The sequence below is a fragment of the Lytechinus variegatus genome, chromosome 10, assembly GCF_018143015.1.
Source record: "Lytechinus variegatus isolate NC3 chromosome 10, Lvar_3.0, whole genome shotgun sequence".
NCBI lineage: Eukaryota > Metazoa > Echinodermata > Echinoidea > Temnopleuroida > Toxopneustidae > Lytechinus > Lytechinus variegatus.
The window spans coordinates 6,565,866-6,584,560 of record NC_054749.1 but is presented as its reverse complement, the minus strand read 5'-3'; the positions used below and the strand labels follow the sequence as shown (position 1 = coordinate 6,584,560).

At 34.8% G+C, this 18,695-nt stretch overlaps 1 protein-coding gene across 5 annotated transcripts in view; it reads left to right on the top strand.

Moving 5' to 3' along the window:
* Positions 1-17,933, top strand: part of LOC121423347 (golgin subfamily A member 6-like protein 22) — a 44,580-nt gene extending 26,647 nt beyond the window's left edge. For 2 of the 5 annotated variants that reach the window (XM_041618702.1, XM_041618701.1), the window contains 6 exons: positions 1,446-1,454; positions 2,186-2,382; positions 3,518-3,740; positions 4,432-4,452; positions 6,157-6,243; positions 14,971-17,933. In XM_041618702.1, coding sequence (XP_041474636.1) covers positions 1,446-1,454; positions 2,186-2,382; positions 3,518-3,740; positions 4,432-4,452; positions 6,157-6,243; positions 14,971-15,576 — 1,143 coding nt within the window. In that variant the 3' untranslated portion in view covers positions 15,577-17,933. Of the gene's footprint in view, positions 1-1,445; positions 1,455-2,185; positions 2,383-3,517; positions 3,741-4,431; positions 4,453-6,156; positions 6,244-7,460; positions 8,490-14,970 lie in introns of those variants that run through there. The other 3 variants (XM_041618704.1, XM_041618703.1, XM_041618705.1) reach the window with 3 other exon arrangements.
* The last annotated feature ends 762 nt before the right edge of the window (positions 17,934-18,695 follow it).

Here is an 18,695-nt window from a genome sequence, read left to right as displayed (position 1 = left end):
AAGTTGAAGGTCACGCCCATTTTTATCAAAACAAGGAGAAAAGGGCGGGCCGTAGCGCGAGAACCGACGGACCGATTGGACTAATTTTTGTCTCACCTGCGAAGCAAAGTGAGACTATAGGCGCCGCTTTTCCGACGGCGACGGCGGCGGCGTCAACATCAAATCTTAACCTGAGGTTAAGTTTTTGAAATGACATCATAACTTAGAAAGTATATGGACCTAGTTCATGAAACTTGGCCATAAGGTTAATCAAGTATTACTGAACATCCTATTAGAGTTTCATGTCACATGACCAAGGTCAAAGGTCATTTAGGGTCAATGAACTTAGACCATGTTGGAGGAATCAACATCGAAATCTTAACCTGTGGTTAAGTTTTTGAAATGTCATCATAACTTAGAAAATATATGGACCTAGTTCATGAAACTTGGACATAAGGTTAATCAAGTATCACTGAACATCCTGCATGAGTTTCACGTCACATGACCAAGGTCAAAGGTCATTTAGGGTCAATGAACTTTGGCCGAATTGGGGATATCTGTTGAATTCCCATCATAACTTTGAATGTTTATGGATCTGATTCATGAAACTTGGACATAATAGTAATCAAGCATCACTGAAAATTTTGTGCAAGTTTCAGGTCTCATGATTAAGGTCAAAGGTCATTTAGGGTCAATGAACTTTGGCAGAATCAGGGGTATCTGTTGAATTACCATCATAACTTTGATAGTTTATTGGTCTAGTTCATTAAACTTGGACATTAGAGTAATCAAGTATCACTGAACATCCTGTGCACGTTTCAGGTCACATGACCAAGGTCAAAGGTCAATGAACTTTGGCCGAATTGGGTGTATCTGTTGAATTACCATCATAACTTTGAAAGTTTATGGATCTGATTCATGAAACTTGTACATAAGAGTAATCAAGTATCACTGAATATCCTGTTTGAGTTTCAGGTCACATGATCAAGGTCAAAGGTCATGTAAGGTCAATGAACTTTGGCCATGTTGGGGTTTTTTGGTGAATCTCTGTAAGTTTATTGGTCTAGTTCATAAAAAGTGGACATAAGAGTAACCATGTATCACTGAACATCTTGTGCGAGTTAGAGTAGTATTCAAAGTCAGCACTGCTGCTATATTGAACCGCGTGATGCAGGTGAGACGGCCAGAGGCATTCCACTTGTTTTTGTTTTGTGCTTGAGCCATGGTGAATTTTATGTATACCAAATTACAACGAATTCTGAGACGGTCGGGTGCAAAATTGCACATTCATTGGGTGAATTGGCATGGAATGACCCATTACTTTTCTTGTATTGGGATTCTCTGGTGATATTTACATCAGATATGACTGATTCATTTCCATCCATATGTAGTAATAATGATTGTCAAGACTAAGTAATCAAAAAATAATCTTTCATGATCTCTCCTTTTCTTTTTATTTCCTACAGAGCCAAAAGGTGAGTTTATTATTTCAGCATTCTACCTTAATACTTAGTCACTAAAAGATTTAACTATAGTTACATTGTTTCAATGATCATAATGGAAGGTTATACATCTTAGGTTATTCATCTGAAAATTCAAACAACAACAGTAAGCATTTCATGCAAATAGTAGTATTGTTGTAATATTGAAATTATCAGTAGTTTTCGTGGTAGTAGTAGTAGTAGTAGCAGTAGTAGTAGTAGTAGTAGTAGTAGTAGTAGTAGTAGTAGTAGTAGTAGTAGTATTAGTAGTAGTAGTAGTAATAGTAGTAGTAGTAGCAGCATATGTAGTAGTAGAAGTTGTAGTAGCAGTAGCAGTAGTAGCAGAAGAAGTTGTAGTAGCAGTAGCAGTAGTATTAGTAGTAGTAGCAGCAGCAGAAGTAGAAGAAGTAGTCGCAGTAGTAGTAGTAGTAGTAGTAGTAGTATAGGTTATTTCTTCCACTTTCATCTGAGTTGCATTTGAAATAATGAATGAGTGTTCAGTTTAATTTTGAAAGACTTTTGTAAACTTTCTCCACTTTTGGTTCATTATCATTTATTAATCATTCCAAATTAATTATATTTTATTTTGTATAATAAATGTTTTGGAAACTCAATTTAGAAGGGAATTCATTCAAATGAATTAACCAAAGTTCTCATTTAATTTCGTGCCTAATCGTGGTACAGTAAATAAGCTCATCATGGTACTGTTGATTTTTAATTTGTAGGCAGCCAACCAGATAATAGAGGACCATACTGAAAACCTGGAGAAGATCAACGATTGGCAGGACACTGCTGATAAGAAGCTCATCCAGGTGAAAGAGCGTATGGATGAACTCGGACCGGAGATCAGGGAGATGAACCGAACCAATGAGACATTGCAAGAAGATATGAAGGGACTTGTAGATACAGAGGCCAAGGACAGGTATGGTATTGACAATTGGTCTACACTCGAGGGAAAAATTACATGGGGGCTCGCCCCCGAAGGGCTAAAAAAAAGCCCCGACAGCTTAAGAAAAAACAGAGCCCCATAGAATTTCCATTCACTTCCATGTTATAGTTTACCCAATGCAGCAGATTTAGGCAGTAGGTTTTGAAAGTATCCCCTGAAAATAAAAGAATTCATTTTTTTTTGCCTGGTCTTCACTCGCTTGTCCTACTCTCCGTGGGAGTCATTCCACATGGTCTAATCTTAGTTTGTCTGTAATGGGTAACTAACCACCTGCTCTAATTACCCTTTAGCCCATTTACCATTCTGTTTAATTTCCAGACCGACTGTAATCCTTTTGTTTTTCCTTTCGTCTAAACACCACCTAGTCTGTATAGCTGCGTTCAGACGTGGGATCCTTGTTGGAGTAAGATTCTACTATGAATGAAATAAAATTCCAAAGATCTAATCATGACCCAGAGTAGGCTGTTTTGGTTGGAGGAAGGGTCAGAGGTAAGGTTGGAGTGGTGCCCGTTGGGACAGAGATACTCTGATCTTCCTTCGACCAAGATACTCCTACTGGTTTCAAGGAGGGTTTTGCATGGACTAGTCTAGTTGAACTCACAGTATTTTTTATAGGTTTATATAAAGAAAAGCTGTGTATATACAGTGCACTGTAGTCATCACTACTGTGTATGTGTGTAATTAATTGACTCTGTGGCCCGTATTCTGAAGTCAGGTTTAACTTAGACCATGGTCTAACTCTGTGCTAAAATTATGGGAAGCCAAAAGTGTCAAAATTTTTATCAAGTTGTATTTTCCTTATGTTTACTGTGCTCTTCCCTGAATAATCGACGGTGAAGACAATCATCTATTTGTACTTCCTAGACAATTATGAATGATTTGAGAGCCAAATGAGCTGAAATATGATATCGTTAGTGATTTATGTAACAATTGGCTATCCATAGTTAAACCACAACTTTAAACCTGAGTTTGAGTTATACCCAACTTCAGAAAACGGGCCTGTGTGTATGTGACTTGATTTAAGTGGGGCAGTCTGTTGTATGTTACTCCAGGCGAACTAAGCGGGCAAAGGATCAAATCAAGTATGATTTCAAATTTTCAATTCTAGAATCCGAGATGTCCAGATGGTGCGCCAGGAGTTCACCACCAAGTACAGTCAGTTGCAGCAGCAGATCGAGGCCGCCGCTCAGAAGGCTGCCCAGGGCGGTGGGGCACCCGCTGCCGCACCTATCCCAATCTCACAGAAAGAGAAGCTAGCCGCTGGCAAGGGAGGCAAGGTTGATCCTGCTGCCTTGGAGAAGGTGGAATTCCTGGAGGAAGAGCTTAATAAGGTATTTCTATGTTTGCTTACACTATGCAGGATTTAGCTATGCAGTTTAATTATACAAAAAATGCATGTCACTATTCCAATTTGTTACTATATATTAACATGTTTACCTAAAACATTTATGATGTAAAAGACATGAAAGGAAAATGCCTTACGTTAATTCTCTGATGTTAACATCAAAATTTATTTTGGTCAGGTTCCTGAGCAAAGTGAACTATCTACACATTTATGTCTGGATTATGTAACATCCTATCTCAAGCAAAGAATGGGTGGGAAATTTCAGGATATAATCTTTGTCTTTAGCTTTCTTATATCCAATTACTAAATTTTTAAAGTAATTGAAAAATTTTAAGTGAAAATAAAAACTTTACCAATAGAGGGCACCAGATGCCAAATTTGAATTCCAACGACTGAAAGAACATCCAATGACCACTACACTTACGAATGTCAGGTGGTACTTACATGAAATTCTTATTACTGACTCTTTACAAAAAGCTTTTGTTTATACAAGCTTTAGCATTCATATCATAATCTGAAAGAATTTGAAGCTTTGGAGCAACTTGTTGATATATACTTTAAATAAAACATCAGAAGTGACAAGTACATGTTTATTAATCAAATCAACGTTTATTTTCTGTCAAAAAATGTTAAATTCATGAACTTATTTTTTTGTTTGTGTTTTTTTCAACAATCAGCAAAGGAGAAAAGTGGAAGAGGTTTGTATTGAAAGAGTGTGCAGTGATCCATGTTTCACCTCCCAATATGCACTTAATACCTTTTTTTTTTAAAGCACCATGTTATTTTCACCACACTCTTCCCCCGTCACCATGGGCATGATGTACATGTAGCATGGATTTGTTTTTGTTTTTGAAGATAAAATCTTAGTTTGATACATCCCTATTTTCTTAGATTGTAATTTTTCTTTAAGCACCTTTGATTTGGTTTGTTTGCTTTTTGTACACTGGTAACATCGTTTGTTAATATCTAGTAAAACATTTTATTCGTAAAAGTAGACTGCCTAAGAAATCTCAGATTTGTATTTCAGGATTTCAAAGAAAATTCTGTACAGTGCAATGGCTAGAAATTCTTTGGCCTGGAAACTTGCATTTGCAAATTACTGCTGGTATATTAATGAAAAACTTTAAATGTAAAATTATTTATAATGATCTAATGTTAAAAGTGAAGACTGTACACTACATGATGTCAAAAGTAACAATCTGCCATGTTTATAGCATTTGAACATTTGGCCTCTTATGAGCTGGTTTCTGTGTTTTCTCAGCAGTATTGTGCCAGGGAGAAATATGTGATATAAATATCCTGGCAGCTTTTTGCACTGATGCATTGTTTCTGACTTCTAATTCCCCAAGGACTATGGCACATAAAACAGTTTCAAATCAGTGTTCAAATTCAACCATTTCTTTTGTTGTCTTCTCTGTCCACAATTTTCTTTTCTAAATCATATATTGTTGATTGCAAAGTAATTGTTTACCTTATTCAAATACACCAGCCTATTCAAGTTTATTACTAGCACAACTTCTTTTGGGTAGCATGCACACCTTGAATGTGTTGATGTTCATTGCACAATATTTTTCCTCCTAAATAACTAGTACCTCACTTGTGTATTAATATGCTTTCATTCACGCAAAGAAAGAAATTCTAAATTTGTTCTCCATAGAAAGGGTACAAATGATATGTTTACTTTCCACTATTTCTATTTTGATGTTAATGAAAATAAGAGAGTCAAAAGGGGCCTAAGCTTTCGATCCTAGCAGAATCTTCTTCGGAGGCAAAATGACAAACATATAAGGTTTAACAACCATAATATAGACCACAGACATTCATGAATGTCCCATTGACACATTGACAGAAATGAGTTTTATAAGAAACTTTCAAACAAGATTTAAATCATTTTTTTATAGTGCTCCTTTACTGATCCAGGCAAAGACAGATTCCTCCCTTTTTTACAATTTAGTGTGGGACGATTCAGAGGAGGGAATATCAATTCCAAAATTTGATGTAAAGCGAGCTGAAAACAATCACCCTCAACTTTACTGTAGATTATAACGTTCTTAACCTGAGTTTGATGGAAAGGGGGAGACTTTGTTGAACAGTAGGGCTTTATGAGAGAGAGAGAGGGAGAGATGTATAGAGACAGACAGAGATACCTTGTCAAACTAGCAAGATCACTGTTCATGTATAGGAGTTTATTGACAGGTTTTTTAACACTTTTTATTTTCAAAATGGGACAGATTTTTTTACTATAAACAGGTGGCCACTAAGACGAGTTGAAAGTATATGTCAAATTTTGTTTGTGTGCCACTTCTTTCTTTATGTCACTGTAGGGCATCATTGTCTGTAGCTTCCATCTGGTTTGGGTGAAATAGAGGTCTAACTCCATATTGTTTCATTTTGTGTTCTAGGTCAAAGAGTCCATGGCTAAAGTTGAGAGTAGTGTCCAGACAGTCAGGGTACATCTGACAAGAAAGGTGGATTCAGAGACGAAATCGGTGAGCTACAATCTTGCTTTCTTCTTTTATTCATCACTAGATTTAATTTGTATTTTTGCATTGGATATCAATAGGATTGGGCTATACATGGGTCAAAATACTTTTTTTTTGTCTTTTTAATATATATATATTGCTTTTATTCCTCTACTTAGGGTTTTACGGATATTTGCAAAATGAATAAAAAATGTCATTTATCCATAGGGACTATACAGTATACAATGTACTGTTCATACTACACTGCATATATGCATGCATTGACCACCATGACATATAAAAAGGCCTGTATATAAACTATAGTGTCAAAGAATATTTTTCTCGGACCCGAGACAAAAAATATTGACATTTCATGTTGAGATAAGGTAAAAGGAACACAAAAAAACTGTTGCCACAGTAAAATTTTTAAAAATCACCCATTTATAGCCCACTCCTTACTGTATGTCAAAGGGATTGAGTGACTCTGTAGAGGTTTGTAATGATCTGAGCTGTGGGGCTCTCCATGCTGTCCATGCATGTAATATTGTTCAAAAGAAAAACCCTGAAAATATTTATTTCAGTAGCATCATTAAATGTTTAGCAATAACTAAAATAGCTTTTCCCTCTATAGCCTACAGTGTTAACTTAAGCATCATTGTGGACAATTATAACAGTGGTTATAACATTATTGCAGCAATTAAAGTGACAGATTAGCTTAAAAATCAGGCGATTCCTATCTGATCTAAAGGGTTGCGATGATTACAGTTTTTGCTTCAGTAAAAAAGATATATTTAGATCCTGATGAAGTTAAAACAATCCCTTTAATGATTTTAGGCTTTTTCACAGAGGGCCAAATGATGAATGACATGCACATATTATTTAAATTCAATATACAATCTTATTGATATTACTGCAGTTGTGCACGTTTCTGATCATAATTTGGCAATTAGACAATCAATTCAGCTTTAAAGACATACTATCGATCAACTACACATAACATTATCATGTCTGTCGATCACTTCAATATGATTTGTATTTGTTTATTAAACTTGAGATATTGTTCACGTATTAATAAAAAGACTTCCCTAAATGATGAGCTAACTAAATATCAGATTTGTGAATCATGCACTTTTTAAATTTAAATATATTGCACCACTCCACTAACATTAACAACCGTATCACTCCCCCCTTCCGCACATCTTTCAATTGTCACTGTGTGCTGTGTGTTTGCCGTGTTACCGTAGCGACGGGAGGAGATACGAGATCTTCAGCTCGTCTTCGAGGAATTCAAGGATAAGATAGAGCCACTCCTGAAGCAGATCGAAGAAGAAGAGAAAGAGAAGAAGAAAGATAATGATGAAGGTGGGTCAGGAAAGGAAGACGGTGAAGGGGACGACAATGATGGTGATAAAGAGAATGGCAAAGATGATGATAAATCGAAAGAGGATGACAATAACAATGATGGAAAAGATGATGATAAAAAGGGTGATGAAAGGGGCGGAAGTGCCGGCAGTCGTAAGTAGAGATATTCATAAAGCAACAGATATTTATTGATTCAGTCTGCGTTCATCAATTGGAAAATTATGAATCAATGATCCAAACCTACAACATTTCGACAAGAGCATGCGTTTTCTTGACACCAAGTGATTTTTGCCGGGTTTTCAAGGCTTCTATGCATCCCAGGGCAACAAATTTTGGAGACCTACGGTTGTTACATGTGCATTTATGGAGGAGTTGACAATCGGATGTCCCTGTCGAAGCGTTGTAGGATATAATACTAAGTTTGGATTATTGATTCATTATTTTCCAGTTGTAGAAGCATGTATCGTTGATACCAACTCATATTTTGATTATCACCGCTTTACTTGATGATATAAGTGCCAACTCCAGTATTTAGTCAAAGAGTCTGCTGTATACAATTCAATACTACTGTATGTGTTCCAATTGGTACTGGTTAATTCTGTAATTAAAATGGAAAAGCATTAGTTAGTACATTTTTTTGTTCCGTAACATTTGCTCTGATAGAATCGCTACATTTACAATTAGTCTAAACCTTCTTCGTCTAATTTCCGTGTTTGTCTCATCTCATATAATCCTACTTCGTCTACAAACAGTTTGCCTACTATCCATTTTGTCTAATTGCAAGTTAGCCCATTTACCATTTTGTTTAATTTCTAGTGAGGCTCTACCCTTTTTATCTATATCCACTTGATCTTACACCAGTAATTCTATTTAATTAGACGAAATGTTAAAGGTCAAGTCCACTTCAGAAAAATGTTGATTTGAATCAATAGAGAAAAATCAGACAAGCACAATGCTGAAAATTTCATCAAAATCGGATGTAAAATAAGAAAGTTATGACATTTCAAAGTTTTGCTTATTTTCAACAAAATAGTTATACGAACGAGCCAGTTACATCCAAATGAGAGAGTCAAGGATGTCACTCACTCACTATTTCTTTTGTTTTTTGTTGTTTGAATTATACAATTTTTCAATTTTTACGAATTTGACAATTAGGACCTCCTTGCCTGAAGCACAAAATGTTAAAATAATGGAATTCCACATGTTCAGGGAGGAATGAAACTTAATTTCACATGACAATGGCGAGAAAATAAAAATATTTCATATAATAAAATACAAAAGAATTAGTGAGTGAGTGATGTCATCAACTCTCTCAATGGATGTAACTGGCTCGTTCATATAACTGTTTTGCTGAAAATAAGCGAAATTTAAAAATGCTATAACTTTCTTATTTTACATCCGATTTTGATGAAATTTTCAGTGTTATGCTTGTTGAATTTTTCTCTTTTTATTCAAATCAATTTTTTGTTGGGGTGGACTTGTCCTTTAATGAGGCAACTTTTCATTTTTAGCAAAGTGAAAAATTTTAAATAGACATAGTGAAGTCGGGTTTAACTTTAACTCTGGTTTAAAGTATGGATAGCCAATTGTTACATAAATCACTAACGGTTGAGATATATTTCAGCTCATTTGGTTCTCAAATCATTCATAATTGTGTAGGAAGTATAAATATAGATGATTGTCTTCACCATCGATGAATCAGGAAAAAGCACAGTAAACATAAGAAACATACAACTTGATACAAATTTTGACACTTTTGGCTTCCCATGAGTTTAGCACAGATTTAGACCACGGTCTAAGTTAAACCAGACTTCAGAATATAGACCAGTGGATGTAAGACCAACTCAGAATTGGATTAAATGAGTCTTATACCTAGCGGCATTAATCCATGTGGAGTGTAGACCGAAATTAGAGTGGTTAATGGGTTTGTAGCTAATGTGAAATAACACTATCTGATAAGTAGACCAACTGCTTGAAGTCCAAGTGAAAATAAACCAAAATGTAAACTTAAACATAAAGGCCCGAATTCACAAAGGTGGTTTTGAAAACCCACGGTTAAGTCCATGGTTTATGCAGATTTCCTGTATAAATTACGCTTAATTTAGCGCGTATCTGGCGCGTGTATAAAAAATGTCCAATTCTGATGCGCACTTTTGTTACAGTGCGCCGAATTGACGCCTGTTACCATGGTAAGATACGCTATTTTATTCACGAGTCCACTGTTCTTATTCATGAGTCCACTCTTCAAACAAAGGACTCATGAAAAAAAATAGCGTATCTAACCATAGCAACAGGCGTCAATATAGCACACTGTGGCAAAAGCGCGCATCAGAATTGGACATTTTTTATACATGCTAAAATAAGCGTAATTTATACAGGAAATCTGCATAAACCATGGATTCACCTGTGGGTTTTCAAAACCACCTTTGTGAATTCGGGCCAAAAATACTAAACCTATAAACCTAATGTATATCCTCAACTTGTCCTGAACCAAATCCTGTAATCACAAACTAAACCAAACCGGAAACTGATTTTCTTCAGAGATATTGTGAATGGAACACTCTTTGTAGTAGCCAATCCAATTTTTGTCAACATACATCTGAAAAATGTACTGTACAGCCATTGATATCTAGTTATGTACAATGGACACTATTTACTGTATGATTCATTTTCTTGCCATTTGTATTCACCAGTGAATTTTTAAATGATGCATACTATATTTTTACTGAGCAAAATGAATAATATAAGGTGTGTTGTATTTATTATTCCAAATTCAATGAAATATAATTGAGTTAATATTGAACATTTTGCAGCTCACAATATTATCAAATGTATCTTGCAAAGAGCAGACATCTTTATCAGAAATAAAATATGAATCGCTATTAAGTGGAGACTAAACATATATTAAAAGCATTGTGAATTCTTAAAACTCCAAGTTAAAGATTTATTATAAGACCAAGTCAAATTTGCCATTTTGTATGAAATAGAAATAGCCAGTAATAAATCGCATACTGTCTTTAAATTTTTTGAAATTATTGAATTGGTCAAAAAAAGGCTATCCTGTTTTAAAGTGTTATCAATTTTTTTTCTTTAAGTATTGAAAAGTGTAGAGACTCATTCAAATTTGGAATTTCAGCTTGATCTTGTGGCATTATTCATGCTCCTTATACTTTTCTTTCTTTTTTACAATTATGTATCTTAGATTAATGTGATAGATTTGATATGTCATTCTTCCTTTGCTTTGAAGCAGTCTTACCATAGTTTTTTTTTATGGAATTCAACCATGTACCAAACACCTTGATTAGAGGGTAGAGACTGAAATACTGATATGTTTTCTTAAAATGTGTGATGGCTTAGTCTATGAACAATTCTGTCAACCCTAATTTGATATATAGTCTTTACTTTGTTTTATTCTCCTTTGTATATGTGAAATCACATGTATTCTGTATTGTGATGAACAGCATAATGTTCAGACATGCATGCACTAAAAATATTTTGGACTTCGAAATTAACCATTGCATAATGTTCAGACATGCACGCACTAAAAATATTTTGGACTTAGAAATTAACCATTGCATAATGTTCAGACATGCATGCACTAAAAATATTTTGGACTTCGAAATTAACCATTGCATAATGTTCAGACATGCATGCACTAAAAATATTTTGGACTTAGAAATTAACCATTGCATAATGTTCAGACATGCACGCACTAAAAATATTTTGGACTTAGAAATTAACCATTGCATAATGTTCAGACATGCATGCACTAAAAATATTTTGGACTTCGAAATTAACCATTGCATAATGTTCAGACATGCATGCACTAAAAATATTTTGGACTTAGAAATTAACCATTGCATAATGTTCAGACATGCATGCACTAAAAATATTTTGGACTTAGAAATTAACCATTGCATAATGTTCAGACATGCATGCACTAAAAATATTTTGGACTTAGAAATTAACCATTGCATAATGTTCAGACATGCATGCACTAAAATATTTTGGACTTGGAAAATTAACCAAGATTAGAATCAATTGCCATTGAGATTAGGTGGTTACAAATAACATATTTATTGAGATAATATCGACTATTGGTCTTTGGAATTAATTGCCAATTTATTTTTTCATGAGCATTCGCCCCTCTCGCTCTCTCTCTATCCTCTTCATCCCCTCCCCAATCAGTCCTTTTTCCAAAAAAAAGCCTTCATTTCAAATAGCCTTCAATTCTATCTTCTCTTCATCTTTCATACAGACAAGTGTTTTATTCTTCCAAACTTGGGATTCATGACCCAAACCTGGCAGATTTATTTACAGAATATTTATAATTTATAAGAATGTTTTATACCATTTTACACGTACATGTAAGTTGTATTTTATTTCTCTCAAAATTGTATTTTCCCTCATTGTTAATCCTGTACGAGTGAAAGACCACTGGGGGAGATAAGAATACTAATTTTGAGGAACAAGTGGTCTTTATGGAAAGGTCTAAACTTATGTTTAAAAGGGGAGTCAAAATGCTTTTCAAGGGAAATCAATCTTTTTGTGTGTGTGTAAACAAGTTTTACGGCATTACTCCTTATATGTTTAAGATCGCATGCTCGATCTTTAATGAAAATCTTAAAGTCAGAAAAAATTGGAAGCAGTGGAATTCGAACCTGCCATCTACTGCTTGCCGGGCAGCGACTCAATCACCAGGCTATTTGAAGAACTGGAATACAAACACCCTTGATCCTCTTCTTTCTGACTCATTAATATATGCAAATGCAGTCCGCCGTGGACAATAAATCAAACTTGTGGTCTTAAGAAGTAAAAGACAGTTTGACCATCTATGCAGATGTTGCTATAAACAGCAGGTTCAAATGTGTATTTTCTTTCTGTTTGAATTTGTTTTGCTTTAGATACAATTTCCATCTTCATATTATTTCAAATCCAAACATATTAGGTGGTGTGAAGTTTAGTACATTGAAATGATCTACATTTTTCAAGGATTCTCACGTAATTTAAGATTGTGTATCATTATATTGTTACTTGTTACTGTTTTAATACCGGTAATTGTAATATTGAATCAGATTCTTTTTCAAAAGATAAGAGTTGCAGGCAATATCTTATGTCAAAGGAATGAAAATATGAAATTGTAAAAAAAATTTGGTTAAATTATGAAACTGATGCTGTCATCCTAATCAGATATTAGCATACTGAAAATTTTCACTGATAGTGCACTTTATCATATACATGTAACACTTGTGTTGATGATTGAAATTTCTGTATTTTCATGTAAAACCGTCCCATTTGTAGGCCTTAATGTATTACATGTACATTCATTTAATGTTCGTGTAAATACATGTATCATATATTGCGATTTTATCCGTCATCTTTCCAATAGAAAACAAATATTTGATTATTAGATTGAAATATATAGCTGTGAAATAGATGTATATCTCAAAACCTGATCAGGAACTACAGTGTATAGCATATTTATATAATAAAACCACTGATGTGAGTGATGATTATCAAGAATGTTTTTTTTATTCTAATCTTATTATTTGCTGTGCTGTTATTGTAACATTCACAATAGTTTCGCACCCCTTTTTACACTGTTTGTTTCTTACCACCAAACGTAAAGATATGTTGGAGGTAATAATGGGGTTAAATCATTTTACCAAATACTTTAATAAAGTACTATAAGGGCTGTCACTGTACCTAATTGCAGTGGTTACTGCTTCCAAACAGTGAAACTTGTTGCATGAGGTTTACTCTGAACCCAGGTCTGATCCACTCGTCAATGTAAGTGTCCCCCCCCCCCCCCCCCGACTCTGAAGTACTCAAGCAACAGGATGATTTTTGTTTTTAACTAGTTTCATTAAAGATGCCATAGTGTAAACATAAATGTACTTAGAAGCAGCAACCTTTGCAGTGTCTTACAAAGAGTTGCGATTGATCTGATCAACTTTAACTCTATGGAAATCCATCATTGTCATAATTTTTTATGCAGGATATTTGCACAATGTCCTTTGTAAACAAAGAGGGGCTCGCCCAATTGTCAAAAAAACATTGATTGTACGAGTATGCATCATTACTGGAAAACATTTTGAAGAAACATGCATTTTAGACAATGGCATTGCTGGCTTTCCATAGGTGTGGTTGATCCGATCAAACGCAACCCTTTGGGTTCATTAATTCAGACCTTGAAGGAAAATAAAACCTTTGGAACAGGCTGGCTTGTGAAAAAAACAGAAGAATAAAAAAAAATCAGATCAACAAAAGTTTGAGAAAAATTGAATGCATAATAAGAAAGTTATGAGCATTTGAAGTTTAGATCATTATTATTCAAATACTCATAACTCTGTCATTATTTGTCTGATTTTCTCAAACTTTCTTTGATCTTATTTATTTTTCTCTTTCCACACAAGCCCACTTGTTCCAAGGGTTTCATTGCAATTGTTCTTAGGGCTGACTTTTATGATTGATTACATTCATCATCATCATGTGCAATCAATCTTAAAACTCAACCGTACAATCAAACACTAAACTTTGTGTTAATGAGCACAGGGAAGTATCTTATGAAGCTAATTGTCAGTTATTTGCACCAACAACTGTTATAAGCTACTGAAATCCTCGCCTCTGATTGGCCAAGAGCAACTTTGTCAGTGAAAATTACTGACAAAGTGCTTCATGACAAATACCACTAAAGAATGGTACTTTTACAGTTTGGTACTAGATATTCATTTCTTATAAGATTGCAAAAACTTGGGGGGGGGGTGTTTACTGGTACCTGAAATTAAGGCAAATGATAATGTATTCCCCTTAATTCTGTCATGCCAGGAAATGAATATACCATGCATTTTGAAAAAATAGAAATAATAATTTGACACCATCCACACAGTCATACATATGTAAGACAAAGTTTAGCTGTAATGCAGACCAGACACTCATTAATCAACATACAAAAATTTATTCAACAGAATAAAATCACATCCAGGCTTCTTGTAGAATCGATCAATTCTTTCCATTCTCTCTGCACCTATATGTTCACCTAATAATGATATTGATAAGTTTTTGATCTGCAGTGTGGATAATCAGATCTTCCCCCAATGCAAAGCCTCAGGATTTGGTAAGTATTGTTGATTCTAATTCTCACTAATTCAGTTGTACTTATCTTTTTATGTTGTTTGTATTAATGTGTACTGTATAAGGAAGTAAGGGTAGAAGAAATTATAGTGACAAAAGACAAATATCTGCCATTGCTTGACAGTTGACAATGTTAAACAGAATTGCATGGAACCTTTGTACATGTATCTTAGATGGGGATGAATATAAAACATAAAGACTTCAATTAATTTTTAGTACAGTGTCTGACTGGCTCTCTATTCTCTCTATCAATTTTAGAACAAGGATCGTTTGGACAAAATGGACACTCGTCTGGCAGCGTTGGAAGGCAAGTCTGGCTTACCAGCCGGAGGTGGCACCTCGGCTGCACCCACAGCTGCGGCTAGCGCTGCTCCTGGCAGTGTGGCCCCAGAGGCTGGAGATGGGGCACGGAGTGGACAGGGCGGCGGTGAGCAGAGTGGCGACGGTCCTGGTAAGGCTTCAGGGGCCAAATCCCGACGACGTAGTCTACCACCCGGTGAACGTCGATCAAGGGCACAGGGTTCTAAATCGGGCGCAAAGTCCGGTGACGAAGGGGCGGACGATGGCGGTCAACGGGATGGTAGCATCGATAGAAGCCAGGAGAGAAGCGAAGCAGCACCGAGCCAGGCTACGGGTAGGTCTGGACCATCTCGTGGTCGAGGTCGTGGACGAGGGCGTGGACGCGGCGGTAGCAAGGCATCGTCACGCGCAGGTAAGACACCACGCGATGAAGGAGACAATGACAATGCAAGTCGTGCCGGTGGTAGTCAAGCCCAAGGGGGTCGAGTTAGTCAGCAGCTGAGTGACCATCCATCCCTTCAGTCAGAGGCTCTAACCATTGCTAAGACTCAGGATGGCAACTAGATCATCTCCATCTTACCTTTGCCTATGGATATATATCAAGATAAGGTGATGAAAATGAGAAAAGAAATTGTAACAGTTAGATACCATTGAGCATTTGCATATGTAATGACTACTTGGCTCACAAAGATAGGTCTATTTTCCAATTTCAAATATATTTCATTTCTTAGCCGTGAGAAACGACATGGATAAACATCTGGATAAGGTGATGAAAATGAGAAAAAGAAACTGTATCAGGTGAATTACATTTGAGCATTAGCATATATGACTACTTGATTCACAAAGATTGGTCTAATTTTCAATCTCCCATATGTTTTCATTTCCTAATCTTGAGAAATTACATGGAGATACATCTATATAAGGTGACGAAAATGAGAGAAGAAATTGTATCAGTTAAATAACATTGAGCATTAGCATATGTAATGACTACTTGATTAATAAAGATTGGTCTTATTTCCAATTGCACATATATTTTCATTTCTTAATCTTGAGAAATTACATGGAGATACATCTATATAAGGTGACGAAAAATAACATGAAAAAATTGTATCAGTTAAATTACTTTGAGCATTAGCAGATGAAATGACTACTTGATTAATACAAAAAAAGGTCTATATTCAACTTCATATGTATTTTATTTCTTAACCTTGAGAAACTACATTTTTCACGTGTTTTTTTGGTCGCGCATGGTATTCACTTGTCAATGTATGTGCCCCCCCCCCCCGGAGTATAAAGAGCCAAATACAATTAATATCTAAGTAGTGGTTGTCAAAATGTTAAAATGAATTGAATTTTATTTGCCAAATATAATTGTTCTATACATGTAATGATGAAGATAACACCATGGCTATTGATAGTAATTATTTCTTCACTGTCTGACTATGAGCGATCTTATTGGATATTTTGAAAACAAAAAAATTCCATCAGTAAACTAATATTAGCTTTGCTTTTTACATAATATATCTAAAGTTGTAAATAAATAATGAATGTGTGATCAAAATTCTATATAGAGGCAATAGTGTTGGAATGAAATGTAAAAATGGATTATATACAAATATACAATGTACCAGGCTTTAAGTAAGTATAGCGGGAATTATTCATCTGAGGTTGCACTGGCATGACTATTTTTCCCAAGGGGCGAAGCCCCGAGGGAGGAAAAATAGTGTTTTTGCCAGTACAACCGAGGATTAATAATTCCCTCTATACTTGCGAAATAAAGGCCTGGTATATTTGTTTTATATCCTACTTTAATTAATTATAGAAATAGATCTTGATAATCTAGTTCTTGTACTCTTAGATCATCCTTTTTTTAATCTGAATCAAACCAGCTGCGCTGACTGACCTACTTTTCCTGAAGCGCTTATCTGCGTGCTCAGTGCGCGGAACGCGTATTAGTGCTTGCGCCATCATGATCTGTGACGTCAATGATGGAATAGTCGACTATTCCATCATTGACGTCACGGAATAGCACTTTTTCTTTGGTGGGCATTTCATTTTCGACATCATCGCAAAATAGTGAGAATATGTTTGATCACATGATGCTATTTAAACCAATCAGCATACAGGATTTGATTTATGTAGGATATAATTCCCTCTATACTTTCGAAATAAAGCCCTGGTATATTTATTTTATATCCTACTTTAATAACTTAGAGAAATAGATCTTGATAATCTAGTTCTTGTACTCATAGTTCATTCCTTTTTTAATCTGAACCAAATATAGATAGCCCACTGCACTGACTGACCTACATGTACTTCTATTGAAGCCATGCACCCAGCGTGATGATTGCGTATTAGTGTTTGCGCCGTCATGATCTGTGACGTCAATGATGGAATCGTGCACTATTCCATCATTGACGTCACGGAATAATAAATTTTCTTCAGTGGGTGTTTCATTTTCAACATCATCTCATAATAGTGAGAATATGTTAGGCCACATCATGCTATTAAAACCAATCAGTAAACATTCAGGATTTAATTTATGTGGGATATAAATAGTTTTATGTACATCTTAAAGTAATAGATTTCTTCCACTTTCATTTTACTATATCTGTGTGTTTATTTCTCTTTTGATCCTTAGATTGTTCTTGATATTAGTTATGTATCTGAAAGCCTTGAAATGCTGGTTTCCAAAAAAGAGCAAAGATAGCATGTGGTTTGTATTTGTTCCTTGTATAACTAATAATTCAAACAGTATTTTTTTTTTCTTAAATAGAAAAGTGATTTCTTGAATGATACCGAGGCTAAAGTCAAATACTGTCTAATGTATCAGTGTCAGTTTAGAAACTTAAAGGTCAAGTCCACCCTAGAAAAATGTTGATTTTAAAAAATAGAGAAAAATCAATCTAGCATAACACTGAAAATTCATCAAAATCGGGTGTAAAATTAAAAAGGTTTTGGCATTTTAAATTTCGCTTATTTTTCACAAAACAGTGGTATGCACAATTCAGTGTCATACAAATGAGTCAGTCATTGATGTCCATCACTCACTATTTCTTTTGTTTTCGTATTGTTTGAAGTACACAATATATTATTTTCTACAGATTTGAAAATAAGGACCAAACTGACGGAACCATATAGTATTTAACAATGCTAATTCCATATGTTCAGGGAGTAGTTTATCATGGTTTCACTTTACAATGAGGAGAAAATTAGAATATTTTATATTTCATATCATAAAAAGCAAAAGATATAGTGAGTGGATGATGTTATCAGTTCCTCATTTACATACCGACCAGGATATGCACATAGCTGTTTTGTTAAATTAAGCGAAACTTTAAAAATATCATAACTCTGTTATTTTACATCCGATTTTGATGATTTTTTCAGTGTTATTCTTGTTGGATTTTTTTTTTATTCAAATCAACTTTTTGTTGGGGTGGACTTTTACTTTAATGAAATAAAATCAGGATTTCTTCTCTACCAACTATTTATACAACCATGTATGCATTTGAAGATCATACATTGTCATGTGTAAAGAGATGGATACTTTATACTCTATGATTCTGTAGTAATTAAAGTCTGAAATAATGTATATTTGTAAATTTTCCATACATATTTTTGTCATTGTAGCAATTTTATGGTATCCTCTGCCCAAAGAATGTAAATGTATCAATGTTGGT